Below are 22,838 nucleotides of genomic sequence, written 5' to 3'. Positions count from 1 at the left end.
CTAAATATTTCACTTCATTCTCTTCTTGTTCACGTGATTTCTGAGGATAAGTCAGATGTAATTCTTATATTTGCTCCTCAATAGACAAGGATTATTTCTCCTCTGGCTTCCCTCAGATTTTTCTTTTACATTTGACTTTTTATATTCTAAAAATGATATGCCTAGCTGTAGGTTTTTGTTTGTTTATTTTGCATTTTATGCTGCTTGGTGTTCTCTGAGCTATCTAGATCTGTGGTTAGGGACATCACATTAATTGTAGGGAAGTTTTTGGCCATTATTGCCTTACATGGCTCTTCTGTTCCTTTCTGTCCTTTTCCTTCTTCTGGAATTCCCATTGTGTGTATGTTACACCCATACATGGACTTATATTGTTGTTTCTCAGTTCTTGGATATTCTGATCTTTTTTTCCCAGTGTTTTTATTTCCTGTTAACTTTTTCAGCTTTGAAAATTTGTATTAAAATCCTAAAGCACAGAGATTGTTTTTTCTCAGTCATTTACAGTCTCCCGTTAATCCCATCAAAGGCATTCTTTATTTCTGTTACAATGATTTTTATCTCTAACATATCTTTTTGGTTCTTTCTTAGAATTTCCTTCTCTCTGCTCACATTGTCAGTCCTGTGTGTTATCTACTTTATGCATTAGGACCCTTAGTGTATTAATTGTACTTGTTTTAAGTTTCTGATCTGTTCATTTTAACAGTGCTGTAATATGTGAGTCTGGTTCTGATTTTTTCTGTCTCTTTGAACTCTGATTTTTTGCCTTTTACTATGTCTTGTAATTTTTTCTTGATAGCCAGACATGCTGTATGGGGTAAAGGAACTCCTGTAAATAGGCCTTTAGTTACACAGCGATAAGGTGTGGAGTGGGATGCATCTGTCACCCTAGGATTAGGTTTCAGTCCTTGGTGACCCTGGGCCTCTGGACTGGGGCTCCTGCATCAGAGTTCGCATTCCCTGCCCCGTTAGGTGAAACAGGTCCCCACATGGGCTCACACCGAGGATTCCTTTCCCCGAGGCCAGTTAAGCTGTGACAATATCCCAGCAGGGCAGGCTTTGGGTAACCAGTCTCTTCTGTGAACAAGTCCTGTTAAGAAGAATGGAGTTCTTTCCCCCCTCCTTCTGCTAAAAGCACAAAGGGATTTTTATCTGAAGGTCACTGTGAGGGTTTCATTGAGCTCCTGGAGGTAAAACTTACAAAAGCAGAGGGCCTCTGTGACTGGGCCTGTGGCATTTTGTCTCTCTGACTGTCCACACTGAGCCTCCAGCCGGCAGGCCACAGTTCAGTGCCCCTACCCAAGCACCGTCCCCCCAGAGTCTTCCGATCCAACAAGTGTGGTTCTCTGCCTCTTCCCTTTTGGGGCAGTGGTTTGTCCTGTGACCTCACATCTCTTACAGATCAAAGAGGAATTATGGATTTGTGTGTTTTATTTTTTTCTCCTTTTAACTTGTTGTTAGTGGGGAGTGCTGTCTCCTAGGCTTCCTGTGTGCTGGACTGGAAATGATGGAAGTAAGACTTGGATCCACAAAGTAAGAAGTGACAGTGTCTTCTCAGCCAACTTCTGAGAGAACCCTTTACAACAGGCTGATGAGAAAACTTCCAGACAGAAGTATTTAAACATCTATCTGTCTGTCCACTCACCCAACAATCTCTACACACTCTATGTGTTGGTTTTCTAGGGCTGCTGTAACAAAGTACCCACAGAATGGCTTAAACAACAGGCAGTTATTTCTATTTTAGTTTTACTGAGGTGTAATTGACATACAACCCTGTGAAGTTTCAGGAGTGCAGCACCTGATATATATCGACATACCTATATTTTGAAATGATTACCACAATAAGTGTAGTTAATACCCATCACTTTGTATAGTTATGAAAAATGGTTGTTTTCATTTGATGAGATTTACTTTCTTAACTTTCAAAAGTAGTTTACACAGCACTGTCAACAACAGTCGTGTTGTACATCACATCCCTAGTACTTATTTATCTTTGAACTGGAAATTTGTACTTTGTGCCTTTGACGACCCTCACTTAATTCCCCCACCTTAGCTCCCAGCTTCACCTCTGGTAATCACAAGTCAGAGCTCTTTTTTTCCTATGAGTTTGGTTTAAGGATTTTTTAAATCCTTCATATAAGTGAGATCATACAGTATTTGTCTTTCTTCCTTTGACTTATTTCACTTAGCATAGTGCCCTCAGGTTTATTCATGTTGTCACCAATGGCAGGGTTTTCTTCCTTTTTAATGGTTGAGTAGTATTCCATTGTGTGTGAGTGTGGTAAAAAACATACCATGTATGCTTTTTAAAGATTTTATTTATTTATTTTTAGAGAGAGGGGAAGGGAGGGAAAAAGAGAGGAAGAGAAACATCACTGTGTGGTTGCCTCTTACACACCTCCAACTGGGGGCCTGGCCCACAATCCAGGCATGTGCCCTGACCAGAAATTGAACTGGCAACCTTTTGGTTCTCAGGCTCGTGCTAATCCACTTAGCCACACCTGCCGAGCTGTCACATATTTTAATTTTTTTTTATTGAGAACTTCCTTTATTATCAATTTATCCCCTCTTGTATTCTGGTTCTCTACTTTAGAAAATTATCAAGTGACCATGCTTTTTCTACCAAATCACTTACTGAAGACAGAAAGAGTAACTCCTTTAGAATGCCATACTTATATAGCTCTGAATAAAATATACTGACAAAAAGCATACACCTTTATTAAGAAATCCAGGGTGTGGTGTTTTTCATTTGGGACTTTTGGAATAGTTTTGAGCTACAGAAGTAAATAATGTTGGACATAAATGTATATTCTGATACATAAATTATTTTTTTAATTTTAAAAAAGATTGTATTTATTTATTTTTAGAAAGAGAAGAAGGGAGGGAGAAAGAAAGGGAGAGAAACATTGATGTGTGAGAGGTATGTTGAGAGGTTGCTACTTGTATGCCCCCAAATGGGGACCTGGACCACAACTCAGGCTTGCTCCCTGACTGGGAATTGAAGCGGTGACCTTCTGGTTCACAGGCTGGCACTTAATACACTGAGCCACACCAGCCAGGGCAAATTATTTTAACTCTTTAAATTAAAAACTAGTCATATGCCATCCCTCTCTTTTTAAAATTGAATTTATTGGCATAACATTGGTTAATAAAACCATACAGGTTTCGAGTATACAGCTAAATAAAACATCTGCACACTGCATGGTACATTCATCAACCTGGCAAAGTCTCTTTCTGTCCCCATTTATACCTCTTTGCCCACTTCCATCTCCCTGAACCACCCTTTCTTTTGGACAATCACCATATTGTTGTCAATGTCTATGGATTTTATATACATATCTTAATCCCTTCAGTGTTTTTCACCCAGCCCTCCAACCCCCTCCTCTCTGACAGCTGCCAGCCATGTTTCTTATTTTTAGTATATTTTAATGGTTATGCTATTACAGTTGTCCCATTCTTTTTTCTCCCCTTTACTTCCCTCCACCCTGTATGTCCCTCCCTCCAGAATTCCCCCTCTCAGTTCATGTCCATGGGTCATACATGTAAGTTCTTTGGCTTCTATATTTCTTATATTATTTTTAACCTCCCCCTGTTTATTTTGTTCCTATGAATTATGCTTCTTATTCCCTGTACCTTTTCCCCTATTCTTCCCCCTCCCCCTCCCTGCTGATAACCCTCCATGTGATCTCCACTTCTGCATTCTCTTCATATTCTAGTTGTTTACTTTGTTTTTGTTCTTTTTAGGTTTGGTTGTTGATTGCTATGAGTTTGTTGTCATTTTACTGTTCATTGTGTTGATCTTCTTCTTTTCTTATATAAGTCCCTTAAACATGTCATAAAATAAGGGCTTGGTGATGATGAACTCCTTTAACTTGACCTTATCTGAGAAGCACTTTATCTGCCCTTCCATTCTAAATGATAGCTTTGCTGGATAGAGTCATCTTGGATGTAGGTCCTTGCCTTTCATGACTTGGAATACTTCTTTCCAGCCCCTTCTTGCCTATAAGGTCTCTTGAGAAATCAGCTGACAGTCTGATGGGCACTCCTTTGTAAGTAACTTTCTCCTTTTCTTTTGCTACTTTAAAGATTCTCTCATTTTCTCTAACCTTGGGTAATGTAAGTATGTTGTACCTTGGTGTGTGCTTCCTTGGATCCAACTTCTTTGGGACTCTCTGTGCTTCCTAGACTTGTATGTCTATTTCCTTTACCAAACTGGGGAAGTTTTCTTTCATTATTTGTTCAAATATGTTTTCAATTTCTTGCTCTTGTTCTCCTTCTGGCACCCCTATGATTTGGATGTTGGAACATGTAAACCTGTCCCAGATGTTCCTCATCTTCTCATCATTTTTTTTTGAATTCTTGTTTCTTCATTCTATTTTGGTTGAATGTTTATTTCTTCTATCTGTTCCAATTTGTTGATTTGAACCCCAGCTGCCTTCCCTTCTCTGTTGGTTCCCTGTGGATTTTTCTTTATTTCACTTTGCATAGTCTTCAAATCTTCCTTTATTTTGCAACCATGTTCAGCCATTTCTATGAGCAGTCTGATTACCAGTGTTTTGTACTCTGCATCTGATAGGTTGGCTACCTCCTTGTCACTTAGTTCTTTTTCTGGACTTTTGATATGTTCTTTCATTTGGGCCATATTTCTTTGTCTCAGCACATCTGTTACATTGTAAGGGGTAGAGCCTTAGTTAGATGCCCAGGTGGGGCTACCTAGTTTGACATGTTGTGGCACTGTATGTGGCAGAGGGGCCAGAGAGGGAACAATGCTGCTTGCTTGGCTCTCACTCTATTTTCAAAAGATTGGCAGTTTTGCCCACCAACACAACCCCCACAAGTTTTGACAGCCAGAGGTTTTGAGGCTTTGTTTTGCCAATGCTGGAACCCTGAGTTGCATGGTCTGTCTCGCTCCCTAGTTGTTTCTCCCAGTTTATCCACATGTGAATATGGGGCAGCCTCTTTGCCCTCACTGCCCATCTATTTCCTTCACTGCCCGTCTATTCCCCTCCTACCAGTCTGGGTGAATGTTTCTTTTTTAACTCCTTGGCTGTTGGACTTCCATAGAGTCTGATTGTCTGGAAGATCTGCTTGTTTTTTGTTTTTAAATTTCTTGTTTTCTTTTGGTTGCGTGAGGAGGCAAAGTGTATCTACCTACACCTCCATCTTCACTGGAAATTGTTTCATGTTTCTATGCCTCTGTTTGTATTCTGTTCATCAGTTTATTTTTTTATTAGTTTCCACATATGAGTGAAGTCATATGGTGTTTGTCTTTCCCTACCTGGCTTATTTCACTTTGCATAATAATCTCCAGTCCATCCATGCTGTTACAAAAGGTAAGATTTCCTTTTTTATGGCCAAATAGTGTCCCACTGTGTAAATGTACCATAGCTTTTTTATCCACTCATCTGCTAATGGGCACTTGGGTCATTTTCAGATCTTGGTGATGGTTAATAATGCTGCAGTGATCATAGGGATGCATATATTTGTTTGAAGTGTTTCATATTCATAGGATATATTCTCAGAAGTAAGATTGCTGGGTCAAAAGAAAGTTTTTTAAAAATTTTTTTGGGGGTGACTCCATACTGCATTCCACATGGGCTGTGCCAATCTGCATTCCCACACACAGTGCAGGAGGGTTCACTTTTCTACATATCCTCACCAGCGCTCATTTGCTGCTGTGTTGATAATAGCCATTCTTTTTTTTTATCCTCACCTGAAGATATGTTTTTGTTGATTTTAGAGACAGAGTAGAGGGTGGGGGTGGAGAGAGAGGGGGGGGCATCAATTGGTTGCCTTCTCTATGTGCCCCAAGAGGAAATTGAACCTGCAACCTTTTGGTGTACAGGATGACACTGCAACTAACTGAGCTACTCAGCCAGGTTTATAAGTTCTTCATATATTTTAGAAATTAACTCCTTATCATTGTCAAATATGTTCTTCCATTCAGTGGGTTGTCTTTTCATTATGTTGATGGTTTCTTTTACTATACATATTTTTAATCTATTCATCTATGGATGGACACTTATTTTGTTTCTATTTCTTGGCTATTGTAGAAAGTGCACCAATGAACATGGAGGTGTACACATCTCTTCAATATAGTGATTTTATTTCACTCAGATATTTTTCCTAGAAGTGGAATCACTGGATCATATGGCAGTTCTATTTTTAGTTTTTTGAGGAAAGTCCACACTGTTTTTTATAGTGTCTGCACCAGTCTGCATTCTCACCAACAGTGCACAAGTGTTCTATTTTTTCCATGTCTAGGCCAGCATTTGTTATTTCTTTTCTTTTTGGTGGCAGTTCATTTTAATAGGTATGAGGTGATATCTTGCTGTGATTTTGATTTGTATTTCTCTAATGATTAGTGATGTTGAGCACCTTTTCATGTTGGCTATTTGAATATCTTCTTTGGAAAAATGTCTATTCAGGTCCTTTTGCCCATTTAAAAAATGAATTATCTGTTTCTTTTTGCTGTTTAGTTGTATGAGTTCTTCATATATTTTGGATATGAATTCCTTATCTTATATATGGTGTGCAAATACTTATTTTTCATTCTATAGGTTGTCTTCCAACTTAGTTGGTGGTTTCTTTGCTCTGCAGAAGCTTTGTAGTTTGATGTCATCTGCTCCTTTTGTTACTTGTGTCTTAGGTGCTACAGTAAAAAAATCATTGCTAAGAGTCAAGTCAAGAAGTTGTTTTTTCCTATTTTTTTCTAGTGGTTTTATGGTTTCAGGTCTTAAATGTAAGTCTTTAATCTATTTTAAGTTAATATTTGTAAGTAGTATAAGGTAGTGGTTTAGTTTCATTCTTTTTACATGTGAATATCAAGTTTTTCCTGCACCATTTATTGAAGAGACTGTCTTTTCTTTTCTTTTTAAAAACAAAATTAAATTTTATTTTTATTTTTAAAATATATTTTATTGATTATGCTATTACAGTTGTCCCGTTTTTTCCCTTTTATTCCCCTCTTCCCTGCACACCACATCCCACTGTCATTCCCCACCCCCTTAGTTCATGTTTACAGGTGGTACATATAAGTTCTTTAGCTTCTACATTTCTGATACTATTCTTAACCTCCCCTTGTCTATTTTCTACCTACCATTTATGCTACTTATTCCCTGTACCTCTTCCTCCATTCCCCACTCCCATTCCCTGATGATAACCCTCCATGTGATCTCCAGTTCTGTGATTCTGTTTCTGTTCTAGTTGTTTGCTTAGTTTGTTTTTAGTTTTGTTGTCGATAGTTGTGAGTTTGTTGTCATTTTATTGTTCATATTTTTATCATCTTCTTTTTCTTAGATAAGTCCCTTTAACATTTCATATAATGAGGGCTTGGTGATGATAAACTCCTTTAACTTGACTTTATATGGGAAGCACTTTATCTGCCCTTCCATTCTAAATGGTATCTTTGCTGGATAGAGTCATCTTGGATGTAGGTCCTTGCCTTTCCTGACTTTGAATACTTCTTTCCAGCCCCTTCTTGCCTGCAAGATTTCTTCTGAGAAATCAGCTGATAGCCTTATGGGAACTCCTTTGTAGGTAACTGTCTTATTTTCTCTTTCTGCTTTGAAGATTCTCTCCTTATCTTTAATCTTGAGTAATGTAAGTATGATGTGTCTTGGTGTGTGCTTCCTTGGATCCAACTTCTTTGGGACTCTCTGAGCTTCCTGGTCTTTGTGGAAATCTATTTCCTTTGCCAGATTGGGGAAGTTCTCCTTCATTATTTGTTCAAATATGTTTTCAATTTCTTGCTCTTGTTCTTCTCCTTCTGGCACCCATATGATTTGGATGTTCAAATGTTTTAAGTTGTCCCAGAGGTTCCTAAGCCTCTCTTCATTTTTTGAACTCTTGTTTCTTCATTTTGTTCTGGTTGAATGTTTCTTTCTTCCTTCTGGTCCAAACCATTGATTTGAATCTTGGTTTCCTTCCCATCACTGTTGGTTCCCTGTACATTTTCCTTTATTTCACTTAGCGTAGTGTTCACTTTTTCCTCTATTTTGTGACCATACTCAACCATTTCTGTGAGCATCCTAATTACCAGTGTTTTTAACTGTGCATCTGATAGGTTGGCTATCTCTTTGTCACTTAGTTGTATTTTTTTCTGGAGCTTTGATCTGTTCTTTCATTTGGGCTTTTTGTCTTAGCATGCCTGTTACGTAGTAAGGGGCAGATCTTTAGGTAGTTTCTAGGCCAGGGCAGCTCACATCACTGCATTGTTGTGCTATATGTGAGGGAGTGGTCTGAGAGGGAATAATGCTACTTGTTCAGCTCTTAAGACACTCTATTTTCTTTATTGAGTAATCTTGGATCCCTTGTCAAAGTTAGTTTGCTGTGGATACATATGTTTATTTCTAGGCTCTTGATTCTGTTCCTTTGGTTTGTGTAACTGTTTTTATGCCAGTGTCATATTATTTTGATGACTATAGCTTTATAATATAATTTGAAATCAGGAAGTATGATGCTTTCAGTTTAGTTCTTCTTTCTCAAGATTACTTTGGTTATTTAGGGTCTTTGTGGTTCCATAAGAATTTTAAGATTATTTTTTCAACTTCTGTAAAAATTGGCATTGCAGTCTTGATACGAATTGCATTGAATATGTAGATGGCTTCAGGTAATATAATCATTTTAATAACAATATTAGTTATTCTAATTTATGAACAAGGGATATATTTCCATTTCTTGTGTCTTCTTCAGTTTCTTTCATCAATGTCTTGTAGTTGTTAATGTAGAGATCTTTAACCTCTTTGGTTAAATTTACTCCTAAGTATTTTATTGCTTTTGATACTATTATAAATGGGATAGTATTCACATTTATTTTATTTTTGGATAATTTATGAGTATATAGAAATGTTATTGACTTTTATATGTTAATTTTGTATTCTGTATTTACTGGATTTATTGATTAAGTCTAACAGTTATTTGGTTGAGTCTTTAGGATTTTCTCTAGATAAAATCATGTCATCTGCTGTTGGGGGAAGGGTATATGGGCTGGATAAGATGGGTGAAGGGATTAAGCAAAGAGACAAAGAGAAAGACTCATGGACGTAGATAACAGCATGGTGATTGCCAAAAGGAAGGGTACTGGGGGGAAGTGAGAAAAAGTAAAGGGGGAATAAATGGTGATGGAATGAGACTCAACTAAAGATGATGTATTATAGAATTGTATACCTGAAACTTATAAAATTTCAGTGACCAGTGTCATCTCAATACATTCAGTTAAACATAAAATATCACATCATTTGTAAATAGAGGCAATTTACTTCTTTCTCTCCCAGTTCTGGTGTCTTTTATTATTTCTTTTCTTGTCTGATTGCTCTGGCTAGGATTTTGAGTACTATGAGGGGAACCCCCCAAAACTGGAATTATCTTGTAGTCCAGGCTTCCCCCACTAGGTGAGTGTTCTAGGAACCCATCTGTATCAGTGTACTAGCTGGTATTGTCATGAGAGACTGTGTTCAGCTTCAGTGAAATTTTCTGAAGACTTTTTCAACACATTTGCCCATTTCATCATGGGTGATTTACAAGCACACCTGCCAACACTGTGCTGATTGTTCAGTAGTTTTTGATTAAAAAAAATGGCATGATCCCCATGCCCCACCCACCCTATCCACCAGATTTTTTCCTGAGTGATTATTTTTTCCCCCAGGGTAAAAAAGTCCTCAAAGGGAAATGTTTTGCTGATGTGGGTGAGATGAAGCAAATGGCAGGTGCACTAAAAAGCATCACAGTTGACGAGTTCAAAAACTGTTTTGAGCAGTGGGAAAAAATGTCTCTGTAGGTAAATTGCATCAAATGAATAGTTTGAAGGTGACTGAAGTTTAAACATGTAAGAAAATATGCGCAATTTTTAATAAATAACTTTTGTTTTTTGGAGGTCCCCCCTAGTATATTGAATAAAAGTGGTGAGAGTGGACACTCTTATCTTGTTCTTGATCTTAGAAATAACGCTTTCAACCCTTTATCATTGAGCATGGTATTAAATGTGGGATTGGCATACATGGACTTTATGATGTTGAGGAATAATTCCTTCTACACCTGATTTGTTAGAAGTTTTTATTATGAGTGGATGTTGAATTTTGTTAAATGTTTTTCTTCATCTACATAATCTTTATCTTGCATTCTATTTATATGATGTATCATATTTATTTGCATATTTTGAATCATTCTTGCATTCTAGGGGGATACATTATTCTTAATGATGGTGAATGATCCTTTTTATGTGCTCCTAAATTTGGTTAACTAATATTTTGTTGAGAATTTTGCATTTATGTTCATCATGGATATTGACCTATAGTTTTCTTTTGTTGTATGGTCTTTGTCTGATTTGGTACCAGGGTAATGCTGGTTTCATAAAATGAATTTGGGAGTATTCTGTTCTCTGATATTTTGGGGGGAAGAATTTCAGTAATTCTTCTTTAAATGTTTGATAAAATTTACCAATGCAGTCATCTTATTCTGGGCTTTTCTATGTTGGCAGTTTTTTTTATTACTAGTTCAGTTATTTTGACTAGTAATTGATCTATTTGGATTTTCTATTTCTTCTTGATTCAGTATTAGTGAGTCGTATATTTCTAAGAATTTTTCTATTTTTTCTAGGTGGTCTAGTTTGTTGCTTATAGTTGTTCATAGTAGCATTTGATGATCTTTTATATTTCTGTGGTATTAGTTGCAATATCTTCTCTTTCATTTATAATTTTATTGATTTGGGTCTCTCTTTTTTCTTGGTTTGTCTAGATAAAGGTTTGTCAATTTTGTTAATTTGCTCTTTGTTAAATTTTCCTATTGTTTTCCTGTTCTCTGTTTTATTTGTTACAATCATTTTTTATTTTTTTTGGTAGGTTTGGGCTTAGTTTGTTCTTATTCTTGTATTTCTTTGAGGTGTAAAGTTAGGTTATTAAGTTATCTCCATGGTTTTGATATATATGTTTCTAGCTAGAGATTTTCTTATTAGAACCAATTTTCCTGCATCCCATGAGTTTTAGCATATTGTATTTTCAGTATTTTGTTTGTTTCAAGATACTATTTTTTCCCCTATAATTTCTTTTTTGACCCATTGGTTATTTGGGAGTGTTGTTTAATTTTCTTGTATTCTTGAATTTTCTAGTTTTCTTTCTGTTACTCATTTCTAGTTTCATACCATTGTAGTCAGAGAAGATACTTGGTATGATTTCAGTTTTCTTGAATTTGCTAAAACTTGTCAGGTGGCCTAACTTATTATTTATCCCACCAGTGCTCCATGTGCGCTAGAGGAAAATGTGTGTTTTTGCCATTGTTGTATAGAATGTTCCAACTGAGCTTTATTGTCTCTCAGTACTGCAGGCTGACAAAGTGCAAGGTGCTGGCAGCATTGGCTTCTTCTGAGGCTGGGAGGGAGAGCCTGCTTGGTACTTGTGTTCCGGCTCCTGGTGGTTCCCTGGTGATCTTTGGCATTCCTTGGCTTCCAGACACATCACCCAACTCTGAGCCTTCATGTCTCCATGGTGTACCTCCCAAGTTGGTTTGTGTCTGCTTGTGTCCAAATTTCCCCTTTTTATAAAAACACCATTCACATTGGATTAGGGCTCGCCTTAATGACTTCATCTTAACTAATTACATCTGCAATGACACTATTTCTGAATAAAGTCACATTTTGAAATACTGGGGGCTAGGACTTTATGAAGTTTTGGGGGAGCACAATTCAAACCATAATGTTCTATCTCTCTGTCAAAACTGGAATCATAATGTGACTACTTTCTTATGATATGCATTTTAATTTTATTGTGACTACATTGCTGTGCTGGTAGGTACTGATCTACAGACTTGGACAAATATTCCTTGAAATTCATTGTGGCAATTTATTTAGCTACTGATTGAATGATGAAACTTTGGATTAGTTTCTAGTTTTTCACCATTACAAACAACTCTAACAAAAGCATATTTGTACATACAACTTTATGCATGTATATTTCTTAATGAAGCAAAACTATCAGGCAATTTATATTTTGTTAGGTACAGCCAAATTTTTTCTTTTTAAAGTATATTTTATTGATTATGTTATTACAGTTTTCCCAATTCTCCCCCTTTATCCCCCCTCTGCCCTGCATCTCCCAACCCTCCAGCATCCCCCTGCTTAGCTCATGTTCATGGGTTGTACATATAAGTTCTTTGAGTCCTCTGTTTCCTATACATTTTTGACCTCTTCCCATCTATTTTATGCCTACTAATTATGCTTCTTCTTCCATGTACCTTTTCTTGCCTATTTCTCCCTTCCCCCTCCCCACTGAAAACCCTCCATGTAATGTCCATTTCTATGATTCTGTTCCTGTTCTAGTTGTTTGCTTAGTTTTTGTTTTTGTTGTTTTTCTTTTCTTTTAGGTTCATTTGTTGATAGTTGTGAGTTTGCATTTTACTGATCATATTTTTTATCTTTTTCTTAGATAAGTCTCTTTAATATTTCATATAATAAGGACTTGGTGATGATGAACTCCTTTAACTTGACCTTATCTGTGTAGCACTTTATCTGCCCTTCCATTCTAAATGAAAGCTTTGCTGGATAGAATAATCTTGGATGTACTTGGATTATCCAAGTCATTTTTATGACTTCAAATACTTCTTTCCAGCCCCTTCTTTCCTGCAAGCTTTCTTTTGAGAAATCAGCAGATAGCCTTATGGGCACTCCTTTGTAGGGAACTCTCTCCTTTCATCTTGCTGCTTTTAAGATTTTCTCTTTATTTTAATCTTGGGTAACTTAATGATGATGTGCCTTGGTGTGCTCCTCTTTGGGTCTAACTTCTTTGAGACTCTCTGGGCTTCCTGGACTTCCTGGAAAGTCTATTTCCTTCACCAGATTGGGGAAGTTTTCCTTCATTGTTTGTTCAAAAAGGTTTTCCATTTCTTGCTCTTGTTCTTCTCCTTTTTGGCACCCCTATAATTCGGATATTGGAACATTTCAAGTTGTCCCAGAGGTTCCTAGGCCTCTCTTCATTTTTTGAATTCTTGTTTTTTTGTTCTGTTCCAGTTGGATGTTTATTTCTTCCTTTTGTTCCAAATCATTGATCTGAATCTTGGTTTCCTTCCTGTCACTGTTGGTTCCCTGAATGTTTTGCTTTATTTCATTTTGGATGTCTTTAATTTGTTCTTTCATTTTTTGACCAAGCTCAATCAGTTCTGTGAGCATTTTGATTACCTAGGCTTTAAATTCTCCATCAGGTAGGTTGGCTATCTCCTCATCACTTAGCTCTCTGTCTGAAGTTTTGCTCTTTCTTTCATTTGGGACTATTTCTTTGTCTCTGGGCACCTATTAGATTGTAAGAGGGGGGCTTAGGTATTCACCAGGGCAGGGCAACCCTCTTTGCTGTGTTGCCAAGCTGCCTGTGGGCAAGGGGCCAGAGAAGGAACAGTGCTGCTTCCCTGCTTGTCTCTAGCCCCACTTTCCAATGAACTCTCCTGTGAGACTGGGACTTTCTCCCCCCGTGCAGCTGCCCTAGTCCACAGTCAACTCTGAGTTGGGTTTCCAGTTCAGCCAGCTCTGCCCGCATGGTCCAAAGCCTCACCATGTGTTCTCTCTGTCCACTGCCTTACTGGCCTAGTTGTTTTGGTTGATTGTTTCTTTAATTCCTTGGTTATTGGAGTTCCATGCAGTTTGATTTTTGGCACTTCTGGTTGTTTATTAATTTTAAATTGGTTGTTATCCTCCTTTCGGTTGTTTGAGGAAGTGAAGGGTTTCTACCTATGCCTCCATCTTGGCTGAAACTCCAAATTTTCTTTTCTTGAACTTTAGGCCATTATCTCTTTACCCCACCATTATACAAGTGTCTCACACTGAGTATTTACAGGATCCTTTAGCTTTTGTAACTCACTCCCCACCTCACCCTTTGTCCTGTTCCTGCCTGCTTCTTAGGCCCTGCCTTGTTGAATATCAAGACATCCAGGAGGCATATTAGCCAGTAAAAAGAGGACAATTATAGTTAATAAATAAAAAATGAGAAACAAAAAACTTTTGGTTCCCTCTACCTCTTATGTTTCTTTTACATAACACCCCAGAGGAAGCCTTCAAATGCAAATTTGATAAATTTGAGCCTTTGCTTAAAATTCTTCAAAAGTTCTTCTCTGAAGTCAGACTAAAGTTGGTGGCATGTGTCTGACCTGAGCTTGCAAGGCTGCCCCTGACAACTGCTAGTGGGCTGCTCTGCTCTCTTGCCCACCACACCCTCCACTCTGCTCTGAGTAGTGATGAATTCATTTTTGGTCCTAAGAGCCTTTCTTGCTCTTCCATCATGCCTCACCCTTGTGTACCATCTTCCTTGGCCTGGAGGGTCCCTTTACTCTCCCATCCCCAGCTTGCAGCTAGGAAGCTCCTTCTTCTCAGTCAGGAAGTAATTTTTTTCAACCTCTGTCTTTTTTTCCACTTAAAAATACAAATAAAAACAGCACCTGTATCTTGGTTTAGTAATGACTCAATGAGTTGATCCTATTAAGAGTCATCATATCATGCCAGGTACATAGTAAATGTTCAACAAATGTAAAATTTTCCTCAATTTTTTGTGAGACTTTTTTTCTGACATAAAGTATGTATCATTATTAAAATTTAGAAAAACAATTTTTTAACTTAATATGGTGCATGAGACAATATCTGTGCTAAGTTGAGTAGATCAGTTGAAACCAAGATACACAATGTTGGTTGCCATGCTCTGACCCTAGTGGATTGGTTGGGAGGACTTGCTTGTTCGATTTTCTCAGCAGTTCATTACATGCTGTGTACCCTTCCCTCAGTTTCAGTGATTACCAACATTTTGATCATTCAAATGTGAGTTATTCCTAACAACCTCTCTTCTGCTTGTGACTGCTGCCACTTCACTATGTTCCTCAAACATCTGTTTTAAAATCCCTTCTAGTCCTTTTCTGGAAATAGTGGTGATATTTGCCATTCTATAACTTTCAAAATATTCTTTCCTTACCTTTTTGATGTCTGTCTCTAGTCTCCTGGGATGTTCTCCATCTTGCCAGTTTCTTAGTCTGTTCGAGCTGCCATAACAAGGCTACCATACACTGAGTGGCTTAAACAATGAAAATTTATTTTTCACAGTTCTGGAGGCCAGAAACACAGTTCTGACACATGACCCAGTTCCAGCTGAGGGCTCTTCAGGCCCACAGTAACTTTCGCACTGAGTTCTCTCCCAGTGTGGGGTGAGGGAGCTCTTGGAGTCTTGGTTAGAAGGGCACCAATCCTACCTTGAGGTCTCCATACTGGAGACCTGATCAAACCTCCCAAAGACCCCTCCTCCTAATGTTATCACACTGGCAGTTACAAATTTCACATATGGGTTTTAGAGGAATACAAACAGTAGGTCTATAACAGCTAGTAATCCTGCACATTCCTTCTGAGTGTTTACTAAGGACCCTGTGGTGAACTTCTTAGCTGGAGACAAAACTTACTAGAAGCCACTTGTGACTTGCTTGGTTTCTGCTCATCCCTCTTAGGTCCACTTCCTTTTTCATCCTGCTGACTCTGTCTTTTTCACTCAGACTTAGGGGAAGATGGAGAGCAGGGGGTGGATCAGCACTTCACTTCCTTGACGCAGTCTGTTCATGTTCCACAGCCTGAACAACTTCTTTCTGTGTTCCCACTTTTCCTGATTTTCAGACCCATTAGAGCTCAACAACATGTGATTGTTAAAAATTCTAGTATGAATAAATGTGATTGTATAAGATGTTCTTCAACCAAGTTCTCTGGCCTCACACATGTGCCTTTCTGTAATTGTGTCCCACCCTCTGAGGGCTATGCAGGAATAGCATCTCTCTATTCCAGAGCCCTCATGCTCTTGTTGGGTGAGAAAATAAGCTCACTTGACCCAAAAGTAGTGCATCCAAATCTTAACACTACAGAGTGCAATGCACAGCCAAGCCTTTGTGCCTCCAGGGGTGCTTATAGCAAAGTCAGTGTGCTATGGACAGGTGAGCAGCAGGCAGCAGTGACCCTAGAAAGCTTAAATCTGGGCTCCCTCTCCACCACACACTTGCTCTTTGACTTTAAGAGAAACACACAATTTTATGAGCCTGAGATTTCTCATCTGTAAAAAATATGCAACACTCACTATTGCATGGTCACCTTGCCTGGCTGATGTAAGAATCAAGTAAGACAGGTCTCTGCAGTTCTGTGGGACAACCTGAGATGGAAGAAGCAGTGGAGAGGTGCATTCCCAGCCTGTGGGCCTCTGTGTGAGGAAGGGGAGGACTGGGAGGTGTCTGGCTGAGTTTGCTTTCACTCTCTCTTCTTCTGACCCCAGCACAGTGTCTGCTGAGACTGTCACTTGTGTCTTGTGGGGCCAGAGACAGGGATTTATGCTTCCTCAGGTTATCTGTGTGGCTGGCTTGGAACTCTCTGAGGAAGTATGCAGCTTTTCCAATAAGATGAGGCTCCATGGTGAGAGATCCATGTGGTGTCCAAGGAAGGCTGCACCCTGAGGACTGGTCCTGTTTCCTCTACAGGCTGGTGAAGGTGGGCCTTACATCCGGTTGTTGTCCAGCTCTGTCCTCGGTGCTCAGTGCTAACCAGAACCTCACACACCTTTACCTGCGAGGCAATGCTCTTGGAGACACAGGAGTGAAGCTGCTGTGTAAGGGACTCCTGCACCCCAACTGCAAGCTTCAGATGTTGGAGTAAGTTCCTTACCTTGTCACAGTGATGGGAGGATGGTGGGGTCAGAGTTGGTAAGTATCACTTCTTAGGTACCGATGAGATCATCGGTACCTAAGAAGTGATACTGTCTTCCATGTTTGACCTGTGACCAAACCACAGAACTGGGGGTGAGGGCTCTCCCTCCAGGTGGCTGATGGTGAGGGCTGGGGCTCCTCTTACCACCAACCTCTCTACTGCAAGAGAATGCACGTGGTATGGATCTTGTGCTCTAAGGAAATTTAGGGGGAGACACCAAATTTGGGAAAAATCAATTCAGAAACTGCTACTGCTAATTGAATCTGGATAATCCAGTAGCCTGGAAAAAAAATACTCTTACCTGCAAAAAATAATAATGGCACATACAATTACTCTGTGCTTGTTCATCCTGCACTTTTATTTGAAACATTACAGGCTAAGCTTGGGGAGACCTGGGGAAGGGTAAGGAGACGTTTTCTTTGAATTGCTCTCTTTCTTGCAGACTAGACAACTGTAGCCTCTCCTCACACTGCTGTTGGGATCTCTCCACACTACTGACCTTCAACCAGAGCCTACGACAACTAAGCCTGGGCAGCAACGACCTGGGTGATCTCGGGGTCATGCTGTTCTGCAAAGTGCTGAGACAGCAGAGCTGCCTCCTGAAAAGCCTTCAGTAAGTGCTCCCTGCAGGGTGTGAGGGGCAGGGCTCTGAGTTCCAAGGAAAAGCTGGCCACTTACCAAAAACCCAGGTGTTTTTTTTATACTCAGGTGAAAGTTGGGCCTGGGCTAGCTGTTGCAGATATTTTATAAAAACGGTAGAGGAGTTATGAACCTACATATTCTACTTCATCTAGACACTGAGAATATATATTCAAGGGTCAGTTGGAATGAAAAGACTTTCCTTTCACATTCTTAAAAGAAATGTAAGGCCCAGTGAAAGTAGCCAAATGAAGTTGTTCTCTGCAGGGGCTTGGACTTGGCAGACCTAGACCTGTCTGCAGTTCATCCTGATTGCAAAGGTCTTGGCGTAGAAGGGTGTTGTTGGTCTTATTTATGAGGATTTCTTAAAGTTAAGAGAGTGCCTCAGAAAGAGCAAGGAGGGAAGTTCCATCACATTCAGCCAGCTCAGTGTGGGGTGGCCACTGGCTCCCTTCAGTGCCGGGATCCCCTCGAGATGTAGGAAGAGCTTCTGTGAGTGTCAGTCAGCACCTTGGGCCACACTCCCCAATGCACATTCCCAGGGCCATGCCCCCACTGCACTAGGTTCCTTCTTGGCTGGTGAGACCACATGCTGTCCTTGGTGTTTCCTCCTACTTCATGGTTGTTTCTGCTCAGTCATCTTTTGCTTATTGTTGTCCTGACATTTACATGCTGAATTACCTGGGACTCAACCATCGTCTTATTTTCCTTCTACATTTTCTCCTTCATACATATTGTCTAGTCTTCTGGCTTTACCCTACATGTGCTGTACCCCCCAGTTTGCATCTCCATGAGTACCAGGCCCAAATGCTTATCTGCCCCGCCCACTTGGGTGTCTGATAAGCCTCCCAGACTTACCTGTTCAAATCCAAACCTGGGCACTTCCACTCTGTCTGAAACTGCTTCTTCCTGGTCTCAGTCTGGTAACCATCTGAACTTCTCATGCCAGAAAAGAGTGGTGCCACCTTTGATGCCCCTTTCCCTTCTGCTTGTCCACTCTGTAGGCATGTTCTGTGTGCTCTGCTTCCACAGCAGACCTGCTCATTGACCACCTCTTTTTTTAATACAGGTTATTGATTATGCTGTTACAGTTATCCCACATTCCCCCCTTTACTCCCATCCACCCTGCACAGCCTCTCCCACCCACATTCACCCCCCTTAGTTCATGTCCACGGGTCATACATATAAGTTCTTTGCCTTCTACATTTCCCATACTATTCTTGCCCTCCCCCTGTCTATTTTCTACCTACCATCTATGCTACTTATTCTCTGTATCTTTTCCCCCTCTCTCCTCCTTCCACTGCCCTGTTGATAACCCTCCATGTGATCTCCATTTCTGTGGTTCTGTTCCTGTTCTACTTGTTTTCTTAGTTTGTTTTTGTTTTAGGTATGGTTGTTGATAGTTGTGAGTTTGCTGTCATTTTACTGTACATGTTCTTTACCTTCTTTTTCTTAAATAAATCCCTTTAACATTAGGGCTTGGTGATGATGAACTCCTTGAGTTGCTCTTCCTTTTCTCCTTCTGGTACCCCTATAATTTGGATGTTGGAGGATTTAAAAATGTCCTGGAGGTTCCTAAGCCTCTCCTCATTTTTTTGAATTCTTGTTTCTTCATTCTTTGACTGGATGTTTCTTCCTTCCTTCTGGTCCACACCATTGATTTGAATCTCAGTTTCCTTCCCATCACTATTGGTTCCCTGTTCATTTTCCTTTATTTCACTTATCATAGCCTTCATTTTTTCATCTAATTTGTGACCATATTCAACCAATTCTGTGAGCATCCTGATCACCAGTGCTTTGAACTGTGCATCTGATAGGTTGGCTACCTCTTTGTCACTTAGTTGTGTTATTTCTGGAGCTTTTATCTGTTCTTTTGTTTGGGCCATTTTTTGTCTTGACGCACCTGTTACATAGTGAGAGGCGGAACCTTAGGTGTTTACCTGGGTGGGGCAACCCAGTTGCTGGGTTGTGACACTGTATGTGGGAAAGGGGTCTGAGAGGGAATAATGGCACTTGCTCTGCTCTCTGCTGGATTTCAGTTACTTCCTCTGCTTCCCCCAAGCAAACTGGCTGTTCTGGTGCTGATTTCCATGTGGGTGGGCTTGTGTATGTTCTAGGACCTTGTGGGTCTCTCCAATGAACTCTCCTGTGAGTCTGGGAGTTTCTCCCGGCATTGCAGCCTCCCCACAGGTGTTTTCAATTGATGTTTTGAGGCTTTATTTCCCTTAGCTGGGACTCTGGGTTGCGCAGTCTGTCTTGCTCCCTAGTTTTGTCTGGTTTATCTGCGCACAAATGTGGGACTGCCTGGTCCACCAGCCGCCTTGTGCACCATGCCTATACACAATCTGCCGCCTCACTGGGTCTGCCTGCTGCCGCCTGCGCACCTGGGTCCACCACCCGTTGCCTTGCCACAAGTCCTCTCTGCCCTGGTGCCTGAATCCACCCTTCCTACCAGTCTGGATGAATGTTTCTTCTTTAACTTCTTTATTGTCAGACTTCCAGACAGTTCAATTCTGTCAGTACTGGTTTTTTGTTTTGTTTCTAAATTGTTGTTGTCCTTCTTTTGGTTGTGCAAGGAGGCACATTGTGTCTACCTACACCTCCATCTTGGCCAGAAGTCCCTGTTGACCACCTTTGCCAGTTTTGTGGTTCTCACCCCAGCTCAGGCTGCCATCCCCTTTGTCTGGATTGTCATGCTGGCTTCTGCCAGACTCCTCTGCATCTATTTTCTTGCCATAGAAGAGGGAGTGTGCATCTGAAATAGGAGTCCTCTCTGACAACATGTACCAGGTACTTCCTGTCATAGTCACAGAGAGTGCCAAAGGCCCCATGTGACCTAACCACGCTGTTTCTGCAAGTTTGTTCTTTTCTGGCCCTGCCCCTTCTGGTGCTTGCACACTGGCCTCCTTACACTATCACACAGACATGTCCTCCCTCAACTTCTGCCTGCTGCTCCCTCTGCCTGGAACTCTCCCCTTGGGATATCCATGTGCCTCATTCCTGCACCCCCTCACTGATCTGCCAAATGATCTTCCTCAGAGCAAATGTTTCCTGCCATCCTGTTGAGAACAGCAGGCCGGCACATGTTCTTCTTCCCTTTTTGTTTCTCCCCAGTGTTGACCACCGTTGTGTGTGCTAGGCCATTTTCTTATTTATTTGTCATCTATGTGCTACCTCAGGAATATAAATTCTATTAACCCAGGGACCTCTGTCCTTGTCCATGACCTCAAGGCCAGAACTGACTGGAATGTATGTTTGAACAGAAATTGGATTCAGCATTGCATCCTTGGGCCAACACAGTGGAGCACATTGGCTACAGGAAAAGCCAAATGCCTCAGAGCTAAGAGAACTGGAGGAACAAAGGGAGGGATTGATCAGGATGAACCAGGCTGTTGCTGCATGGGGTCACTGACCCAGCCCTCAAGGTCACTCCGGGGATAAGGGGTAGGCTCCAGATAGGCTGGGGCATCCACAGATGCCGTCAGCCTGTCCTGCCACCTTCACTGCCACAAAAAATAGCACAGATGGGGTGCCTTGAACAACAGACCTTCATTTCTCACAGTTCTGGAAGGAGGACAGTCCCCAGATGGGTCTGCCTGCTTGGTTTCTGGGGAAAGCTCTCTTCTGAGCTGGCAGCGGGTGCCCTTGTGGTGTGTCCTCATGTGGCAGAGAGACTGAGAACACTGGTATCACCTTCTAGAGGAACACTAATCCCATTGTGAGGACTGACCCAGTGACCTCTCTAACCCTAATCACCTCCTGAAGGCTCATCTCCAAATACCAGCATATTTTTAGGGTTTCAACATAGGAATTTTGGAGGAACATAAACTTTCAAACCACAACAAAATCAGATCACAATTGTTAGAAATGAGGCAGGACAAATAGCATGATTTCTCAGTTAAGTGGCAAGGAAAAGTTTAAAAAAGAGAGGGAGAAAAAATTTATGATTAAGAAGACTTGAGAGGCATAACAAGCAATTTCAACCTGTGAACTTTATATGGCTCCTGATAAATGAACATGATATAAAAAATGACCAGACAGTTGAAGAACTTTAAACCTATTGGACATATGTTGATATTAAAGAATTACTGTTAACTTTTTAAGCTGTGATAATGGCATTGTGGTTATGTTTAAAAAGTCTTCTTCATTTTGTGTCATTCCATGAACTATTTATAGGTGACATGTTGTATTTAATTGAAACAGGATTGACTGTTAATTGTCAGACCTGCATAACAGGCATAGGGGATTCATCACCCTATTCTCTCTATGATTGCATATGTTGAAACATTTTCAGACTTGAAGGTTCAAACAGAACACAAGCCATTTTAGGTAGGAAGTGCAGTGCAGTACTGGAGTGCTGAGAAGTGAGAAAGAATGAGGGAAGTGAGCTGAGAAGTTTAAGGCCAAAGCTCCAAGAGTGTTCATTTGAAGAGTGTAACTCCAGGCTCTCTGTTTGCTTTTATAGGTTGTGTAAAATGTATTTCAATTATGAGACAATCTGCGCATTAGAAACACTTCAAGAAGAAAAGCCCGAGTTGACCATTGTCTTCGAGTCTCCTCAGTAGTGCTGGCAGTGGGACTGCCAGACCCCAGTGACCAAGCCCAGCCAGCCCCAGGTGCATGGGTGTGAGGGAGTGGGCCTTTGGCTGGCCCTGCCTGGAAGAAGGCCGGCACTCTGCAGTCCTCAGTCATGTGGGAGGGTGAGCTTGCCACCAGTGCCTTTGAGAGAGACTGGGAGTAGCTCCTTACCCCAGGCTAGGTCTCAAGAGCAACAAAACTGTCCCCATGGTGTGGCTCTTGGCACAGCACTTAGAGGATGGGCTGGCTCCTCTTGCCAACCTCGTGTAACTAACTCATTCACTAAAGCACTTTGTCCATCTTCTTCTTCCTCTTTTTACTGTCTTCAAATTGCTCCCCCTCATGTTTGTTCCCCTACTTTGTTCTGTTCATCCTGTCATCTCTTTCTTAACTGACCAGAATGGAATGACTTCACTATATATTATGCTGCAATTTTGTGGCAGCAACTTATTTATTTTTAATTTTGTAAGAGTGATATTTTTTAATAAAATAATTCATGTTTATTGTACCTGGTTGTATTTATTTAAATTGTTTTCTTTCTTTAATTTTAAAAAAGGGTGCCCAGAGATCTTTTTACTTATTTACCTAAACTACAAAAGATAAATTAAATTGCTTTATGAATTTAAAAATCTCTTTGCCAAATGATTTGATCTGATTCCATAATGAATGGAAAATGGAATCAACTTACCCCAAGTCTAAAGGTGGAAATGCCAGCTGTGGTTGGAGAGGAGGCTGAAAACCACATGAAGGAAGGCTTTAGAGTCAGTGGAGCCAACACCCAGAGGCAGAACCAGCATGTAGAGAATGCATGTTTGCCTTCAGTTATAAGAAATCATCTGGGACTTACTTTACCCCAGGAACATTTAATCTACCACACTTCACATAGCATTAAATCATCAATAAATACTGATAATTGCTTCTCTACACATGGGGC

The 22,838-nt window shown here is 40.3% G+C and overlaps 1 protein-coding gene across 5 annotated transcripts in view; it reads left to right on the top strand.

Moving 5' to 3' along the window:
* NLRP3 (NLR family pyrin domain containing 3) overlaps positions 1–22,365 on the top strand; it is a 94,026-nt gene extending 71,661 nt beyond the window's left edge. For all 5 annotated transcript variants that reach the window (XM_045850605.1, XM_045850602.1, XM_045850603.1 and 2 more), the window contains 3 exons: positions 16,462–16,632; positions 17,130–17,300; positions 21,792–22,365. In XM_045850605.1, coding sequence (XP_045706561.1) covers positions 16,462–16,632; positions 17,130–17,300; positions 21,792–21,891 — 442 coding nt within the window. In that variant the 3' untranslated portion in view covers positions 21,892–22,365. The remainder of the gene's footprint in view (positions 1–16,461; positions 16,633–17,129; positions 17,301–21,791) is intronic.
* Positions 22,366–22,838: the final 473 nt, after the last annotated feature.

The sequence above is a fragment of the Phyllostomus hastatus genome, unplaced genomic scaffold, assembly GCF_019186645.2.
Source record: "Phyllostomus hastatus isolate PE091 unplaced genomic scaffold, TTU_PhHast_1.1 phas_contig_81, whole genome shotgun sequence".
NCBI classification, from domain to species: domain Eukaryota; kingdom Metazoa; phylum Chordata; class Mammalia; order Chiroptera; family Phyllostomidae; genus Phyllostomus; species Phyllostomus hastatus.
This window is presented reverse-complemented; position numbering and strand designations above follow the sequence as displayed.